General features: G+C 44.5%; 1 protein-coding gene and 1 pseudogene across 7 annotated transcripts in view; one reads left to right on the top strand and one right to left on the bottom strand.

The window, feature by feature from the left end:
* The window catches only part of Dock4 (dedicator of cytokinesis 4), a 418252-nt gene that overhangs the window by 10029 nt on the left and 391059 nt on the right, over positions 1–17164 (bottom strand). For 3 of the 7 annotated variants that reach the window (XM_013152428.3, XM_063238800.1, XM_013152427.3), the window contains 10 exons: positions 16144–16310; positions 14001–14087; positions 7175–7351; positions 6182–6265; positions 4403–4522; positions 3949–4070; positions 3502–3622; positions 2489–2570; positions 2207–2316; positions 479–551 (listed from right to left, as the gene is read on the bottom strand). In XM_013152428.3, coding sequence (XP_013007882.1) covers positions 479–551; positions 2207–2316; positions 2489–2570; positions 3502–3622; positions 3949–4070; positions 4403–4522; positions 6182–6265; positions 7175–7351; positions 14001–14087; positions 16144–16310 — 1143 coding nt within the window. Of the gene's footprint in view, positions 1–478; positions 552–2119; positions 2317–2488; positions 2571–3501; positions 3623–3948; positions 4071–4402; positions 4523–6181; positions 6266–7174; positions 7352–14000; positions 14088–16143; positions 16311–17164 lie in introns of all 7 variants that reach the window. The other 4 variants (XM_063238797.1, XM_063238774.1, XM_013152426.3 and 1 more) reach the window with 2 other exon arrangements.
* LOC111756900 (U4 spliceosomal RNA) lies at positions 5124–5240 on the top strand (annotated as a pseudogene).

Raw genomic sequence — 17164 nt, forward strand, 5'->3', positions numbered from 1 at the left:
CAGTGCGCATTCCATTGTGCACTAGATTGCAGTTCTTAAACAGTATTTAATTTTACAAGAGGCATATCTGAGTCACATAAACAACAGACCTGAATGTGCTTTGTAAGGGAGACAAAAGATGGGGACCAAAGAATCACTCTGGGAAGTCTCAATTTTCATTGTGCTGAAAAAATAGCCTAATTGGCATCTTTGTTTCAGGAAGACAGGCATTGCCTGGGTGACTCACTGAATGACAACAAAGAGTCACTACACAGAGGTGTTCCTGACATGCTCACATTCTTCCAGATAAATCTGACAGCAAACAAGTAATGAATGGATCATGAAAAACAGTCCTCCACTCATTCCCTAAAGAGCAACCAGCCCTGATCACTAAGGACCTGGAGCCCAGCCTTCCACATGACACACAGAAGACGGGAGAAGATGAGGACAGGACAAACCCTTAACATCCCAGGCCGAAGAGGGGCTGGTTTGTACCCACCTTTGTCAGGTGCAGAAAGGTTTGGGTCACTGCGTGGCAAGGCTCCGTCTCCAATATGATTGAACAGCATCCTCTGGAAAGGGACAAGAGTCTGTTTTTATGATACAATATACCTGAGGCCTTTTAGGAAATGACGTGATTATCTCCTTATTGAAGCACTTTGTTCAACATACTGATTATATGGTATGATGAGCCTAGGAACAAAGAGTTTGCTTACACTGAAAGAGGTAAGGGAAGCAGAGCCTTAGGTTTTGAGAAGGAGAACATCGTATTTTAGAAGTTTGTGCCTCATTTTACATATAAATGTTCATAAAAAGTGGAGAAAAATTGTCAAGAGGGGTAGAGCTATGGTTTTCTTTATAAATAAAACTGCCAGTCAGGCAAAATGAAATGCAAGTAAAAATTAAAGGAGAAACAATAGCTCAGTCAGCAGCAAACAGGCTTTAACGTCTGCATATTTCAAATCCTATGTCAGGCTAAAAAAAAAACATGAAATGGTTAACATTCTATAATTTTTAATCTACAAAAATGCCAGTTTGGCACGTCTCTACCTAATGTGCTAAAAGAAAAAATGCCAAGTCCTCAGAAGTAGACACACTCTAGCACTATACATTATCATGACTCAGCCAACACACACATCGCTTCAAATTTTACCCAAAGCGGAACACTCGGGAGGCTAATCGGGGAAGGTTTCCTCCCCAGCAGATGGAACCAATTGTGAAATCCCCTCACAACATCGAGTGACACAGGGAAACAGAACTGTGAGCCACTTCAGCCGCACGCACTCAGATATAATTTCTGCAGACATCAGTGTTGCACAGAGGAGGTTTCCTGGGAGTTTCAGGAAGATCACGCAATCAGCAAAGAGAAACCAATCAAGCCAAACCCCACTCGCTCTCATCTGCTTCCAGGTGCAGATACAGCCTTCGCCAGGACGGTGTCGAGAAACAGAGACATCAGACGGAGCAGAAGGTACTATTTTTCTCCACTCCTAAATTAGTCCCAAATAATCCATTAAGCTGAAGGTGACGCATAAATCTTCAACTTTGAAACCACCCTTCAGTGTTCTCAAAGCGCCCAAGGGGCCAAGTGCACAGTCCTGCCATCACTCAGGCTAAGAGGGGTCATTTCAAAGGCTAGTTTGGTGGGGAGTGATGGCCATGTTCCCTCGCCCCTGAACAGGGGCAGCGTGGGCACACAGCCACTCTGCCCTCAGTGTGTGAGAGAAGAAAGCCAAAGGCAAGTAGACTGCTCCTGCCCTCCTGGGGACGTCAGAAAGGAACTGAAAGCTGTCTCAGTAGGTATGGGCACAAAGAAAGAGTGCTGGGCAATAACATGCTCTTCCTCCAGAGTCTTTTGCTAACATAAGACTCCCCCAGACGTCTGTTACAGTCACATGCAAACACACTCGGGCAGTTCACTCACCAGCTCCCTCTTGCAATGTTTACAAGGCAACAATGAAATACAGAGTCAGACTGAAGACTCTACAGAGATCTCCCATTTCCCCCTCAGCTGTACTGCTTGGGGAACAACCACAGACCCCTACCAGACACGGGGCTCACAGAAATCCCTGACAACAGGCAGGAAACACACTAGACTCTTCACCCAGCCGGCTGTGGTCTGACACTGCCATCCGGGTACCTTGGGCAGCTGCAGCGCGCTTGTGCAGGGCTGTGGAGGTAATCCCAGACTTTCCCGTTTCCAACTTTCTTCACCGGCAAGGTGTACCTGAGAAGGCTCCCCAGGTGTTGGGTAAATGGCACTGCATGGTCTCTCTCTTGGGGACAGGCAGGAGTTTTCTCTGGAATGTTTGTGTTTGTCAGACAACAAGGGAGAAGCTGGGAAGAGAAAGCAAGGATGAATCATTAGCCAGGAGACAGCACTGGGCTTGTCCAGAGCAGAAAGCCTGAGTGTTGGGGCTGTTGGCATAGTCCGGGAAACTGAAGCCACCGTTCTTGGGGTCTGGCAGGTTTTCTGGGACCCTCAGTCTCCCCCACATCCTGTACTGACCTCTGGCACTTGATGGAGCAGAACTTGTCACATTAGGTGAAGCAGAGTGAGTGGAACTCAAGCTTGAGGTAGACGGACTTGGCTGGAAATACACAGGGAGCCATTAGCGCACACAGTTGAGAAGTTTCACACAATGCTGATGTATTTACAAGAAAATTGCCACAATCTTTCTTTCGAATCAACAAAAATGAAAAACATACAGTGAAAAGGTCATTCAGAAATACAGCAAAGTCCATGAGTACAGACTGGTAAGGGGGCCTCCCTGCAATTCACCAGGAATCTGAGCTTTTTAACACTGCCACGGGGACACGCGCAGCCTAGTCCTGCACTGTAACCACAGCAGCTCCCTGACCGGTATGGTCAGACAGACTTTGGCTAGGCCAGGCCAGGCCAGGCCCGCACTTCTGAAAGGTAGAGGGCCTGCCTTTACATTATTTAAAATGTGCTCCAAGCAGACTTAGGAATACGTTTTGTACCCCTTTTCCAAAGACGGGTGGGAAAAATTCAGCTTAGTCTTACTGAACTATCCAAAATGCCACCTTATCAGTGTCTTAAAATGTTTTATTGCAAGACTTACATTCATTCTAAAATGCCTAAAAACTAGCTGTTTAAAGAATGATTTATCATGGGAATCTTCTGATACATGTGTCAGTAAAGAAAACGTTATGAAGGACCCTCTCTGGTCAGGTCTTCTTCAGGAGGCGATGCAGGAAATGCTAAGCAGCAGCTATGTGTGTGTGGATCCCCCCCGAGAGTCCAGGACAGGGAAGCCAACCAAGGTGACCCTCAGAGCTGCGCCTGTGCAGCCTGCCCGCTTCTCCACCACCCGGGCCTGTCTCCTTACAGGGGCGGCAGCTTGGAGGGAAACCCGGTAAAGCAAAGTGATTACAGGTTTGTCCTGAACTCAAGTTCTTGCCTGAAGGTCCATTCATGGGCCCAGCAGCACGGACAGACACCGTCGCGATGGAGACAGAAAGGGAAGGAACGTGAGCGACAAAAAGCTAATAAAGTACCTGCATGTTAAAGACTTCATCAGAGCTTTCTGATTGCCCTGTAATATTGCTTACTTCAGCAGAAGCCTGGGAGGACAGTGAGGAGGAAGAATACCGGTTGACAGCTGGGTAACTTAATGGGCTGTTTCGGGGAGAAAAGATGGTCGTTAACTCAGGCTCTGAACTGTCCGTTATCAGCTGCTGCCATGGAATAAAATCAACGGGGGAAAAACCACACATCCCATTCTGTTCTCTCCTGTTTGCCTCAACAGACTCCAATGTTGGAGCTTATTTATTTCTTTCGCTGTGGCTGTTTCACCGGTGGCAGGTGTCTGCAGCTGCCCCGCAGGTTAATTATTTCATTAAGAAATAGCATATTTGACAAATTGTGCCACACAGAATGAGAGGATCATTCCAGATCATCTTGTGGGGATGCCAAATCGTGAAGTAATTCAGAATATGACTTACCTACGTCTAGGAATTACCCTAGTACCATCTGGGCTCATGGAAGCAGGCGCTGAATTTCTACACACTCGGGGGCTTCCATTAGGAAAATGGACAGGACTGGCTTGCATACAAGCGGAGAACTCCTAGCGACATGAAGAAAACATTTTATTACAATAGGGGTATGGGCGGCTTAACTTATGTGCTGTTTAACCTACTAGATGCACAGCATGAATGTCATGAAACCTTTACACAGCATCTATTAGAGCAAGTTCTAGTATCGGTAAGCCTCTCACATTTTTGTTTTCATAAAAAGCCACCATGGCAAATGGCATGCCATGCAATTGTCGTAGCTGGTACATGCTGTAATTTGGCAGAAAAACCAAAAGATGTCGCTGTTGAATACTTCATCTTCCCCCTAAGAAAAAGCAAATGGCAGTGGGCAGACTGCCCCACTGTGGACACTCGGAGTACATACCTGAATTCCTAAGCTCGACTTCATCACAAAGAACTGGTCCACCAGCTTTTTGTGAAGGGGTCTCATATCTTGAGGCACAAACTTCTCATGCACAGCCAAACTAAACTCCAGAATCTGTGCCTTAATAACATAAGGGAAAAAACCTCACATCAATGGTTATCTCTCGGCAGGGCTTGTTTCCGTCCAACTACTGTACCAGGCATTTTTCATGCATTATTGCCAATCTGCTGGATCCAACAAGACAGGAACAGTTAGCATATTACAGGCGAGGAAATCAAGAATCAGAGAGGTCCCGCATATGCAGTAGTAAAGGGGGATCTGAATATTTGGGTCTGGCTCCCAAAGCCTTGACTTTCCTCTTGGGTTGATGCCCAGATTCCTTCCCAACTATTTTATATCTTTAGTTACAACTTTTCCTAATCCTTTGGCCCCTCGCTGCCCATCCCAGGATGGGACCAGGGATGGAGGCAGGTGCTGCCTCCTTGTTAGGAGGCTCAATCAAGCAGGTGTCTCTAAGGGGCCCTTCTCCAGATGGCACCCATGCCATGCTATCCTCCCCTCCTCCAGAAGAACCCACAGGTTCTCCTGTGGGTCTCATCCCTCTCACAGATTTTCAACACCCATCAGGGATGAAGGAACAATGTACAAGTATCCCACAACACTTGTTATGTTTCTTATTTTTGTTTGAAGATATTATATTTGTTCATTCTAACAACATGAGAGCTTCGCCCAGTGGCAGTATCATAGCCAGTGAGGTTTATCCGTGGCAAGATTATTGCTACTTGGAAACTTATAATGCAACAAGAAAGGAGACCATATTTAAGTGCAAGTTTTCTTGCTGTGAGGACCCAAAACAAAATGAACATAAACATGCAGCTTTCCTTTATGTAAATATCAACAGTGTATAATTCCTCTGATTTGAATGACAGCTATGCTCTACATTTGAAAAATGCCTTCATGTTTAGCTGAGTGTGGTGACATATGCCTGTAATCATAGCACTCAGGAGGCTGAGGCAGGAGGATCTTTGTGAGTCTGAGGCCAGCCTAGGCTACAAAGTAAGTTCAAGGCCAGTCTGAACTGCACAGCAAGACTTGTCTCAAAAACACACAAAAAACCCAAAAACAACAACAAAAAAAAGTGCTCCGAAAAACCCCAACTTTGTAGGAGGAAAACAATAGAAGGTCTTATTACCTCTGTAGCTTGTAAAAATCTAGGATGGAAGCTCAAGGTCAAACAGGACTGACCTTTGTGGAGTACAATATCCAGAATCTTCCCTAAGAGACAAGATTGTGACAACTCCGGTCTGGATACCCACCCCATGCCTACACATTTGCATAAGGAAAAACACACTGATAAAATACACCTTTGAGAGGCAGAGATGGAGTGCAATGCACATCTGAGGTGTAAAGGGAGAGCTGACCCCTGAGTGAGGAGATGGGGCGGGGGTCACAGAGCTGAGTAAATACAGAGCCGCTACTCTTCTCACCCGAAACACTACTGTGGGGCAACCACCCTGTTACTCCGATGACGTTCCAAGTCGGGTCATCCAAGAAGTAGACCTTGGCATGGAGACTGGAATTCTCTTTGGGGCCACTGCCAGAGGATGGAGCGGAAGAAAGACTTGGTAGAAAAAGAAGCTGCATGCCCAGGCAAGAGATCCAGGCTCGACCAAACCCAGGACGCCCTGGATCTTTACTGAGCTATCAGAGTTGTCCAGGGTGAGCAAGCGAGCACTTGGCCAGACAAGGCAGAGAGGGTGATGACTCCACCGTCCTTACCTGCTCAAGCATCAGCTCTCTTAACCGTGCAATCTTCTCCCCATCTTCAGGATGACTTAGAATGTATTCTTTGACAAAGAAAGCCTAGGAAGATCAAGGACAGGCTAGTGAGCTACCAGGGAAGTGAAAGGAACACTTGTTGTTTTTAAAGACCTGGCATTCTTTAGAGAATGACATGATTATAAACCACATTTGGGGACAGAGAGAGTGATTCCTATGTGGGTGTCTGGTCGGAAAGAAACACAAGGAAAGGACTGGTAAAGGAAGACCAGAACTTGTACAATAAGTATATCTGGTAAAATAAACAAAGAGCAAGTTCAAGTCTACAAGCCATGTGGTGCTTCATCCTAAAGCCGACTGCCTAGGGTTCAGTGACGATGACCTCATCTTCCAGGCTACCACACCTTTCTGTTTAAGACTAAGTGGGCCGAAGCAAAACCCTCTTAAAGCATCTTTTGAACAAGGGCAGACTTTTCTATGCCCATGAACATCTCTTCTCAGGGAAATTATTTTGGACATTTATTAAACAATTCTAGGGGGCCAGAGATACAGCTCAGTGGCAAAAGCACTTGCCTGGCAAGCTCAACATCCTGAGTTAGACTGCTGGTTCAAAAAAGCAAAAATAAAAACAACAATCCTGCTTGACCTTATCACTATTTTTCTTCACACACACAATATACAAGCAAACTTTTTTTGGGGGGGTAGGTACCAGGAATCAAACTCAGGACCTTGCACTTACCAGGCAAGTGCTTGTGCTGCTGAGCTATATCCAAGGCCCAGTACATACACACTAATCCAGAAAATATCATGTACCGGGAAAAATGGAATAAGTGGACCTCACATGACTACATATTCTATTTCATAAAGCACCTTGGTGATGTCAGTTGTGGTCATCTGTATGATATGGGTATGTATTTTTGAGAAAACTCTCACAAAACTCTTAAGAAATAACAACTGAGCACTTCATCTCAAACAACAATTGCTAATGCTCACCTCCTGGTACCTGGAAACCCCACCATTCACCGCGGCATCGATGACCCCGTTGAGGCACATGGTCAGGGGGTTAATATTCTGCATCTGTCTGGTCTGACACTGGCTAATCAGAGTCTTCAGTTGCTGGTTCTTATTTTCCAGGACTTCAATTGCATTTTCCAGAGGACTCATTTCTACCTGAGAAGCCGACAAGCACAAATATATATTCAAATTTGTAACATTCAAGAAGTAAGATAAAATTTTAACGAAGAGGAAGGAGGAGGGGAGGACAAAACTGACTTCCACACTGAACCTTCTGTGGTCCCCTTGGCCTCCTCTGACCGTATGCTCACCAGAAACCATTTGGTAGGACAGACAGGGAATGTGTAAGTCAAGTTAGCTGTTGTTAGTAAACAGCTAATGAACAGGCAGGTAATCATATCCACAATTTGAACTGTGGTTTGGATAATCCTCAGTTATCATTTCTACATTAGCGCTGCAACAAGTTACTCCCTAAAGTAATATCCAAGAAGTTCGTGCTTTGCTTTACTTTTGAAGGGCTAAATCTTCAGGGCCTTTGAATGCTGTAATCGCCTTTGTAGATGAGTATTTGATACAAAGCACCACTGACGATGCCATTTCTAGACCATGTGTCAAAGAGCTTCCGGCCCAGGTGGGGAGAGAGGCCATATGCATGTGTCACAGCACCGTACGGTGATACAGGATGGCCCACAGTCGGGGGTCACAGAAAACCAGGTAATTATATACATTTCACGATCTATTTGTTGAAGGAGAGCCAAACAGGACCATAATGGCCTACTGCATTGTCCAGGGGACCTAACTGTGCAGACGACAGCGGTGCTCTCAGATGTCGGCAGTGGACATGGTGTCTGTCACTGACATTTTCTTTGAAGAGAAGGGCTGCCAAGTAATTTAGGCTCCCACTAAGCACGGGTAAATGCTGGTTCTTTCAGCTAAAAAAAAGAGTTATCAAGCATTAAAGTCACTTAGATCATCCTAACCTAACACTGAAAATTGCTAGATTAATCTGACTGTACTGAAATTAAGGATCATATTTGTTAAAGATACTCTAAAGAGGGAGGAAGACAAGGACAAACGAGAAGACATTCTAACATGTACAACCATCAAAGAGTCTAGGTTTAGAATATAACCAGTAAGAAAAAGGTAAACAGGCCAATAAGAAAACAGGTAAAAGAGTTAAAGGAGGAAATACGAATGGCCAGGAAGTAGATTAAAAGACGCTGAATCTCATCTGTGATCAAAGCTGTGGAAAACAATACCATGGTAGTATACTATTAAACATCCACTGTACTGGTAAAAATAAATACAATAGTAGCAAATGAAAGTGAGAATATAATAGAATTTCAGTTCTGGCTATTAGAAGTTCAGAGTAGTTCACTCACTTTGGAAAACAGTTGAAGTCACTGTTTCTGTGATATGTTTCTGTAGCCATATTTCCATTCGTATCCATCTCATGGCTCGGAAATTCTACTACTAGTATATACTTGAGGAAAAGTTGGAGATGTGTAACATGTGACAAAGAGACATTTACTTGTTTCTAAGATCTGCAAGTCCATCAACAGCAAAATGCATGGTCATACCAGGTATGTTTATATAATGGACTAGCATACAACAATGAAGAAATACTTCAGTCGTATGTAATAACATGGAAAAATACCACAAAAGACACTACAAAACATCTTAATAGAAAATACTCAGCTTGATACTATCCCATAAAGTTCAAAACCAAGCCAAACTAAGTTGACTTGTTTAGAGAGGTGTAAATAGTGATAGACTAAGCACAGGGAAGGGTATCATAGAAGTCAGGTGACAGGGCACAGAGAGGGACCTGCGATTGGGAAGGGGTGCATGGGGGACGCTAGGATGCTACTCGCAATTCCTTCTTACCTGCATGTCGGTAAACGGGAATTTGCTTTTTAATTATTTATGTACACAAAGCTGCACCATAAAGGAAAAGCCTGGGAACTCTGGTCAGCACCAGTAAAGTACAGTGTCTCAGAAGGCAGTGTACTTGGTGGTGGCCAGGGGTTGCGGAGCGGGTGCTACTTAATGGATGGGGCCTCTCAGTTTCCCAAGAGGAAAAATGAGCAGAGCTCACTGACACGACAACTACGAACAGTTAACACTCTTCACTTGAACATGGGGAAGGTAACAGATTTTATCTGTTTTCTACTATAATAAAATAAAACATCCACCTTCTTGCTTACTTTTTCCTAAAAGTGAGAATGTTTTGCTTACCTTTTCTAAAGGTGAGAATTTCTAAAAAGCAAACAAAACAAGATGTAGGAAAAGAATAACAAGTTGGAAAAATATTTCCAGACAAAATATTAATATTTATTAAATAGTAAAGAAGTGTAACGTATGATCACAAAATAGAAAAGACAAATATATGCAAATATATCCTTTCTACTAGCATTCAATAAATGCAAAAAAAAAAAAGAGAAATCAACCTTAGTAAGATCATTTTTGGTCTATATTTGGAATGATTAAAGCAATACAGAACACCCAGTCTTGGAGACAATTACTATTTTGGGGTAAGAACAGTTATCCCTTCCAGTCAGGGCATAGACGGATACACCCCACCATGGACCTGTGAGTCACAGGTTCAACTGGGGATACCCTTTGGTAGGTTTACTCATTTGTGGGAAAACAGTTCTAAGGGGATTGCTAAAGAAGTGTGCAAGGGTACGTGTACGAGGAATGCTCATCAAATCATCCTTTTCTCTAGCTTCCAGATGTGAACGGTGATCTTCCCACACCCTTTCAGTGGGAAGAGTTCGTGGGGGACAGAAAACTGTGTTTTATCTCCCTGTCAACTGAACCTTCAGGTAAACAGCTAAGAGTATTGCTAGCAGAAGACACGTTCCTGTGGAATACTTTCAGCAGGAACTCACTAGCCAAAGGATTTCTCAAAATAATTAAATCCGGATCCCATGAGGCATGTCTGGGAAATGTCCTTGAGGGGCTTAAAGTGAACCACCTGGGGTACAAAATGGGATGTTTCATAGTTTACACTTTGTAATTTAAGTGTGCCCCTTATATGAGGAACCCCACGGACCTCATTTAGAGAGCCCATCTATTATCCCAAGTTGTTATTACTGAGATGGAGAGAAGGATCTGGCAGGTGACATTTGACGTCTCAGAGTTGCTCCGCTTTAACTGAGCATGCAGTCTTGAACGTATTAGTAAAGCTCACGGTGGGAAGGGCGCTGAGCTGTGTATGTCTGATGTGACAATCTGATCTTGTGCATCAGCTCAGTGATGAAGACTTGGGCAGTCTCCCAAAAGGTGAAGAGGAAACAATTTAGTAAGTTTAAGAATAACTTAATAACTGCCATGGATTAGGAACAAAACGAACATGTTTTAAAAACCCTGGCCTACTACTAACATCAAGAGGGCCAACTAAACAAAAGTGATCTGTGGGTTTTGTTTGGATGTTTCACATTACCATTCTGAAAACCTGAAATCGGGGAAATGAGTATTGTACTTCTTTTCCTACATCTCAGGGTAATCAAATAGTTGGTAGGGGACATTTCTGTTTATAGAAGTGGTCCAATGAAAAAAGGCAGTTTAAGCCTATCATCATATTTTAGTCTTAAATATGACTCCAGCAAGGAAGATCAACAGATGCCAACATGGTAGCAGGAGCACACACCTCCTATGCAGTATCTCAAAAACAGCAAAATGCAACATTGTTCCAAACCCTAGCTCTAAGTACCAATCTACAAGTGATGCAGGCGACAAACACACATGTTAACCCCACAGAGTTGCAGCTGCAAAATCCAGGCTTGAAACACAGCAGGATAAATCATCCAGTTTATTGAGCAACCACAGTAACAACTGCAACATCAACAATAACAAGTTCAAGGGCAGCAAGTGATGCAGGGAGAAGTTACAGATGGAAAAAGATTTAACAGGTCTTTCAAACAACTGCAAGCTGCCAGGTGTGGTGGCTCCTGCCCTGATCCCAGCACTCTGGGGGGCACAGGCAAGAGAACTGCGAGTTTAACCTGAGCAATTTAGAGAAACTTGCTCAAAATTTTAAAAAAAATTTAGAAAGGGCTGGGCATGTAGCTCAGTGGAAAGGCTCTGGGCTCAAGCCACAGCATTACAAAAAGAAAAAGAAAAACAAAAAAAGGATGCAATGGGTCGCCTTTATTTAGACCTACAGTAGAACAACAGAGTTAAAAGTCTTGGTGAAGTATGAAAGAAGTATGATCAAAGAATTCATGTTACTTTCCGAGATGTGGCAATGAGACTGTGGTTATGTTGTCTTATAAATGTACGTTCTGAAATACAGATGAAGATGTTACATCTGAGATTTCCTTCAAAATAGTGTGAGGAGTGGATAAAGTGCAGGTAAAACAAAGTTGGTCTTTTGGAAGAGGATGAAGTGACATGAGAAGTAAATAAGGCTCCCTGTATGAGTCCTAGGTTTTTATGTGCTATAACTTGAGCTTAAAGGGTCACTGACTGCTGTGTACAGAAGGGGCTGCCTGAGCCAGGGACAGGAGCAGGCGACGTCTCGGGTCTGTCCTGGACTCAAGTTCCGGCTTGAGGCACTAGGTGGCGCCACCAGAGGGGCTGCTGATAGCAGCTCAGCCTGGTGCTTTTTTAAAGTAACAAGACTGACAGATGTGCTGAGGGGTGGTAATGTCCTGTACTGTGACAATTTAGATAGGCTTAAAAGTCACTACTTATGGCGTCTAAATTCAAATTCAAATTCAAATTCAATTTTTGTATAAAAATTTAAAAATTAAAGAAAAATAGAATAAAAAATGTTTTTTTGAAATGCTGAGGAGCTATGGGTTCAAATGCTTAGAAATCTTATTACTATATCCAGGGTGTATAGTTTAGAAAATAAAGGCCCAAAATTTCATGTGAAACTTTTAATGTCAAATGTTTCATAATTTAGAGCTTCTCAGATTTTAAAAAGGTGATACAGAACATATGCAGTTTACCATGTAATCTGCGCAGGGGCTGGGACAGTTTCCTTTAACCAAATCCGCTGATAATTCTGCAGTGATGCGAATGATCATTCACACGAAATGAAAGAAAGTCACTCAGTGGTCTCATACTAGAAGAACATAGGTGTATGAGCAAATGAGTTTTAAAACCAAACTTATGAAAATGTCTTTTGGTTTTCAGATTCTGGCACTGCACACAAGGAATTTCAACTCATTCTGACAAGTATTTATTGAGCAGCTAGCACGTACCTCTGTTCTTGCAGAGGCCACAAAACAGGAATTAAAGAAGTGGGGTCAAGAGACAGAGGGACATTCCAGGTAGCAGGAAAGCCTGCAAGGGCTGTGAAGAGTGCGCTGTGCTCAGGGGACAAAACAGCTAAGTCTGATTTTCGTTCTGACAGAACACAGGACTGCATATTCTAGAAAAGCAGCCATCCGAAGCTGGAAAGGATGCTCCTTTCATCATTACCAACTTGCTGCTTTTTATAGCAGGGTGTGCGTGGAAGTGTGTCGGGGGCAAGGACCACGGCTGAGGCTGCACAGAACTTAACACCTGTGTCCTTTGATCTCAAAGACTGAATAAGAAGTGCAGCATGGTTGACTCAGACCCCCTCGACATCTGGCCCAGGCTGCTAGGGAGAAAGCACAACTGTGAGACTCGTGAGCGCTGTGTGGCAGCCTCCTGTCATCCAGGGAAGGCTCCAGGGTACATTATACACACACCCAGCGTGGGGGGCCACTGTGCTCAGTTTGCTTAGGAAACTGTATTTTGTGGCACTGCAAAATGAAAATCCCATTAAATCGTTCGCTGAGTCAAACATGACAAGCAGGGTTTGAATGCTGAGCTATTCTGAGTAGGATAAGGCAGCCTAGAGACAAGTTGGGCAGGAACTGCTCTTATTCATTGGAAGATCAGGCTTGTTACCTACAGATTGTGTATCTTCACAATCAGTGCATTCTCCTTGAGTCAGAGGACTGGTCTCAGCCATCATGGATGTGCCCAAGGACAGAGAAGGGATGCTGAGGGTGGGGGCAGGCCGAGATCATGCCGCCCTAATGACAGCTGCCTATTCCTGCTGCCTCCCTCCTCTCCACTGGGTGTAGCTGGGTGGAGGCAGGGTGCATTCTTGAGCACTGCAATTATCTGTCATGGTATCTGCTGATCTCCAACCCGGCCTCCATCTCTAACTGCTCAGCTACTGAAACATACACATTCCCCCCACTGCCAGCTAAACCAGTGTGGCCGTCCTGTGTGGCCCACACGGTGCTGGGGCTTACATTAGCTTCACTTTGATTGTAAGGGAACCAAGGCTTGAAGACATTAATATAACTAACTCTGCAGTCAGAAAACTCAGGGTCTGAGTCTATCATTTTGAAACACCTTGCTATATGGCCTTTGGCAAAGCCCTTGAGCCTCCTGTTAAAATTGGTGAAAACTGGGAATGAACAGACACGCTGTATCTCCAATATGATGAGTAGATGAGACAGGGTAGGAGGCCTTCCAGGCACTGGCCTGTTGCATTTACAGTGACGGAGACATAGCAACCTGAAGCAGTCGACAGCTGGAATTCCATTTCTTCTTACCCAAGGGCCTGAGTAGTATTTTTACATGCAGCAATCATAGTTTTCAAGGAATTCCTCTGGCTGGATAGAGCAGGACAATATTAATGTTCACCATCCCAGCCTTGGTAATAGCAGCCAGAATTATAAATATTCACTAACTTGCTATGAGAGAATCCAGGGACTTTGAGGCAACAGCAGAAGCAATTAATATTCGGCATGACCCCAGGTGAGCAGCTGTGATGAGAAAATACTTGAAAGTAAGCTCTGATTCTTACCACTTCACGCTTTTCCACTTCAAACCAGCGGGAAATGCCAGGTAAACTCTGCACCAAGTATAATGACGTCCTCTCCACCCAGAGACTCTAAGAAACACAAAACAAATTAAGTCTCCAAGCTGCTCTACTTCTGTGGCATCGTTATGATGAATGTGATCAGGTTTGCTTATTCCTGTCAGCTTTTCTTTAATCTTCATTTTCATCACTCATGAAACCATCACAGTAAAATACTGCTGCAGCTTGTGGCAATAATTCAACCACACGCTGCCTGAAATTTGTTTCTATATAGAGCAAACAGGCTCTGCCTTCAGCGAGCAAGCTTCCACACAGGAAGACCGACTTCTGCATTACTCTCCTTGCTATTTCTCTAAGATTCTAATTTAAGCTATCTTTGCTCCTCCAGTGTTAGACATTTTGATCTAGAGATTAATGGTATGAGTGAGTCAACAAAAATCTCATGAGCAAAGTCCTGAAGAAGCCTCCAAGAGACGGCTCAAAAACTGTTGTGATCCCTGCAGTGCCACTCTGACTCTGACTCCCTCTCCACAGCCACATGCACTGTGCCACACTTCTCATGCCTGTGAAGCCACAGCTGCTTCGGTCTGAGACACCGCTGACAACAGGCTCCTCCTTTGCCAACCTGACCTCAGTGTCTACGCCTCATCTTTCTTACCAAAACCATATTCCCAAGGGAATAAGAAGCTGCAAATTCCTGAAATTGTGCCATTTTTGAAACAAAAACAACCACCCCCCAAATGGAAGGCTTTCTTTGCATCAACCAAGGGCTCCTGATAGAGACCCTGTGACAAAGCTGGCAGTGATCCAGTGGTGACAGGAAGGTAAGCAGGTAAGGGAGCTGGGAGGCCAGAGAAGGGGAGGTTCAAAGGTGCACAGAGGATGCAGGTGGTGCCAAGCTGGGGGAGGAGGACAGCAGCTCCCAGTGGAGGTGACATGTGAGCTGAATTCTGAAGAGTGTGTAGGAGTTTGCCAGTAGGAGAGTGGGGGGAGCTGTGCAGGCAGGAGGAAGCAGCCACACAGGCATGGCGAGGCTTGTGAAAGGGCACGGTGACAGAGGAAGAGAAGCTGGGCGTCGCTGGAGCTGGTGGGGGCTGAGTGGGTTGCTGTAGAGACAGGTTTTGGGAGGCAGTTTGGAGTTAGCCTCCAAGGGCTGTGAGCACAGGAATGGAGAGCCAGATTTATTCCCTGCTCCTCCCATTGGACACATTGCTGTATCACTGAGAGAGAAAGCAATGGCCACAAACAAAGGTGCTTCAGTACGAAGAGGAGCAGAGGAGCGGGAAGCCGTGGGTTCCCCTGCTGGGCCCACTGGTGATCGGCACAGGACTGAGCAAGTCCACTGCTTCACTCCAGTGCGACTGCAAAGAGGACTGTGTCATAAACCAGGAGATCTTCGGCAGATTCTGGAGGACAAAAAGTAAAATAAAAGTATCCAGAAAGGACTGGAACGCGATTTCTGCCTTGCTCCTTAACCCACCAATCTCCTGCACACAGGCCTGCTCTGTATTCAGCTGCCCTCAGAACTCTGTAAAACCGTCACAGCTTCCCCTTCTGATCACTTGGCTGTGAATAACTCCTGGTACTGCGGTGAACACTGGAACCGACACTCAGACAGGGCTGACGGCAGTCAAAGCCCCTGCCTTCAGTTGAGAATCTGTGGCGAAAGATGCTAAGCCAGTAACAAGCTGGTCTCGCATTTCCTAGTCACAATGTGAATACTGGCTGTCCGGTCTCACTGTGTCTCTGTTTTCATGGAAAGGGAAGGTTACAACTTACCTGCTGAACCCTCTAGCTCCTTCCCCTCAGCAGGATGGTGGAGACTCTTACCCTTTTTGGTAGGGAACAAACAGAGCTAGCAATGGTTGTTGGCTGTAGAACTGTCACAAAAGAAGTGACTTCCTGTACTGCTCCCAGATCCCAAGTCAGGATTCCTGGACTAAGGGCCAAAAATTTGCTTGGTCACAAAGCACTCCAATATACAGCAGAGGTGGAGAATCACTAGACTAAAGGCTTTTTAAGACCCTTCTGGTTCTGTCACTAGATACCATTCTGAGTAAATATTTACCAAGGGTCTTGCCCCCCAAAATGCATGGTCTAGGTGAATACAGTAAGTACAGCACAGTACCTTGAACTCATTCTCTTTATCTTTCGTGCCTTTGTGAAATGGCCTATCGTAGCGGAATTTCCAGATGTGATTCACTTTGTAGAAGCTTTTGATGTTATCAGGGACACCCTCTCTCTGCAGGACCTCCTGGCTCTCGGGAATGGGAGTCACAGCATAGATCTGCAAATCTAGGATTAAAGAGTCAAGGAGGGAACCCAACTTGGCAGACTTCAAGCAGCCTGGCTCGAGCTGAGCTGTGCAGAGGAAGGAGGATGGATGACAATCTGGTGTTTCCATTTCGGTTGAAGTCATTTAAAAAATTGCCAAGAAGATGCAAAGAACACACTTTAAATCATGTCTCAAATGACAGGCTAATTCTAGCCAGGTGATTGAACTAATTCTAGCCAGGTGATTCTAGCAATGTGGCAGGTTGAAATATCCATCACCTGTGAATTCATGCATCACAGATTTGGGTGGGGGCAGGTGGGAAAAGTCTGACTCTTGGGTACTCTGTGACGTCCATTCTCCCAGACTGGCTAGTGCTAGTGTTTAAATGTAGCTTATGATTTAAAATCTTAATAAACGAGCATCATGTTTACTCATATAATTTAACTTTTCTTTACTAGTTCAAAGAAAAATAGCAAAATACTTTCTTTTCACGTAATATTTTTGTTTTGTGTTTTGATTCCTGTTCTGAAATGGTCACTGAGACCATGGGTTTCAGATACAGGCAGAGATTCAGGAAGCATGCTGGAGCAAATCACTGTGGTCCCAAACATCAACACAATTTCAGTTGTTTGTGTTCAGTCACTGGGTATGTGAATTATATGATAATGATCACATGCCCAGGATGTCACAGCTAAGAGCCCCCCAAAGATGGTGCCTTTCTTTTCCCTCCCTCATTTGAGAATGAAAGTATCACAGGAAAGAGGAGTGGATGATATGCATCAGCAAACATAATGCTACCATCTCAAAACGAAGCAGTTTCCATGGGGTATGTCAGTGGCAAGTTATTTTAAGGGAAACCACCAAAAAGCTTTAA

The sequence above is a fragment of the Cavia porcellus genome, unplaced genomic scaffold (assembly GCF_034190915.1).
Source record: "Cavia porcellus strain 051 isolate PalLab524CR breed Dunkin Hartley unplaced genomic scaffold, mCavPor4.1 scaffold_2, whole genome shotgun sequence".
Lineage (NCBI taxonomy): Eukaryota > Metazoa > Chordata > Mammalia > Rodentia > Caviidae > Cavia > Cavia porcellus.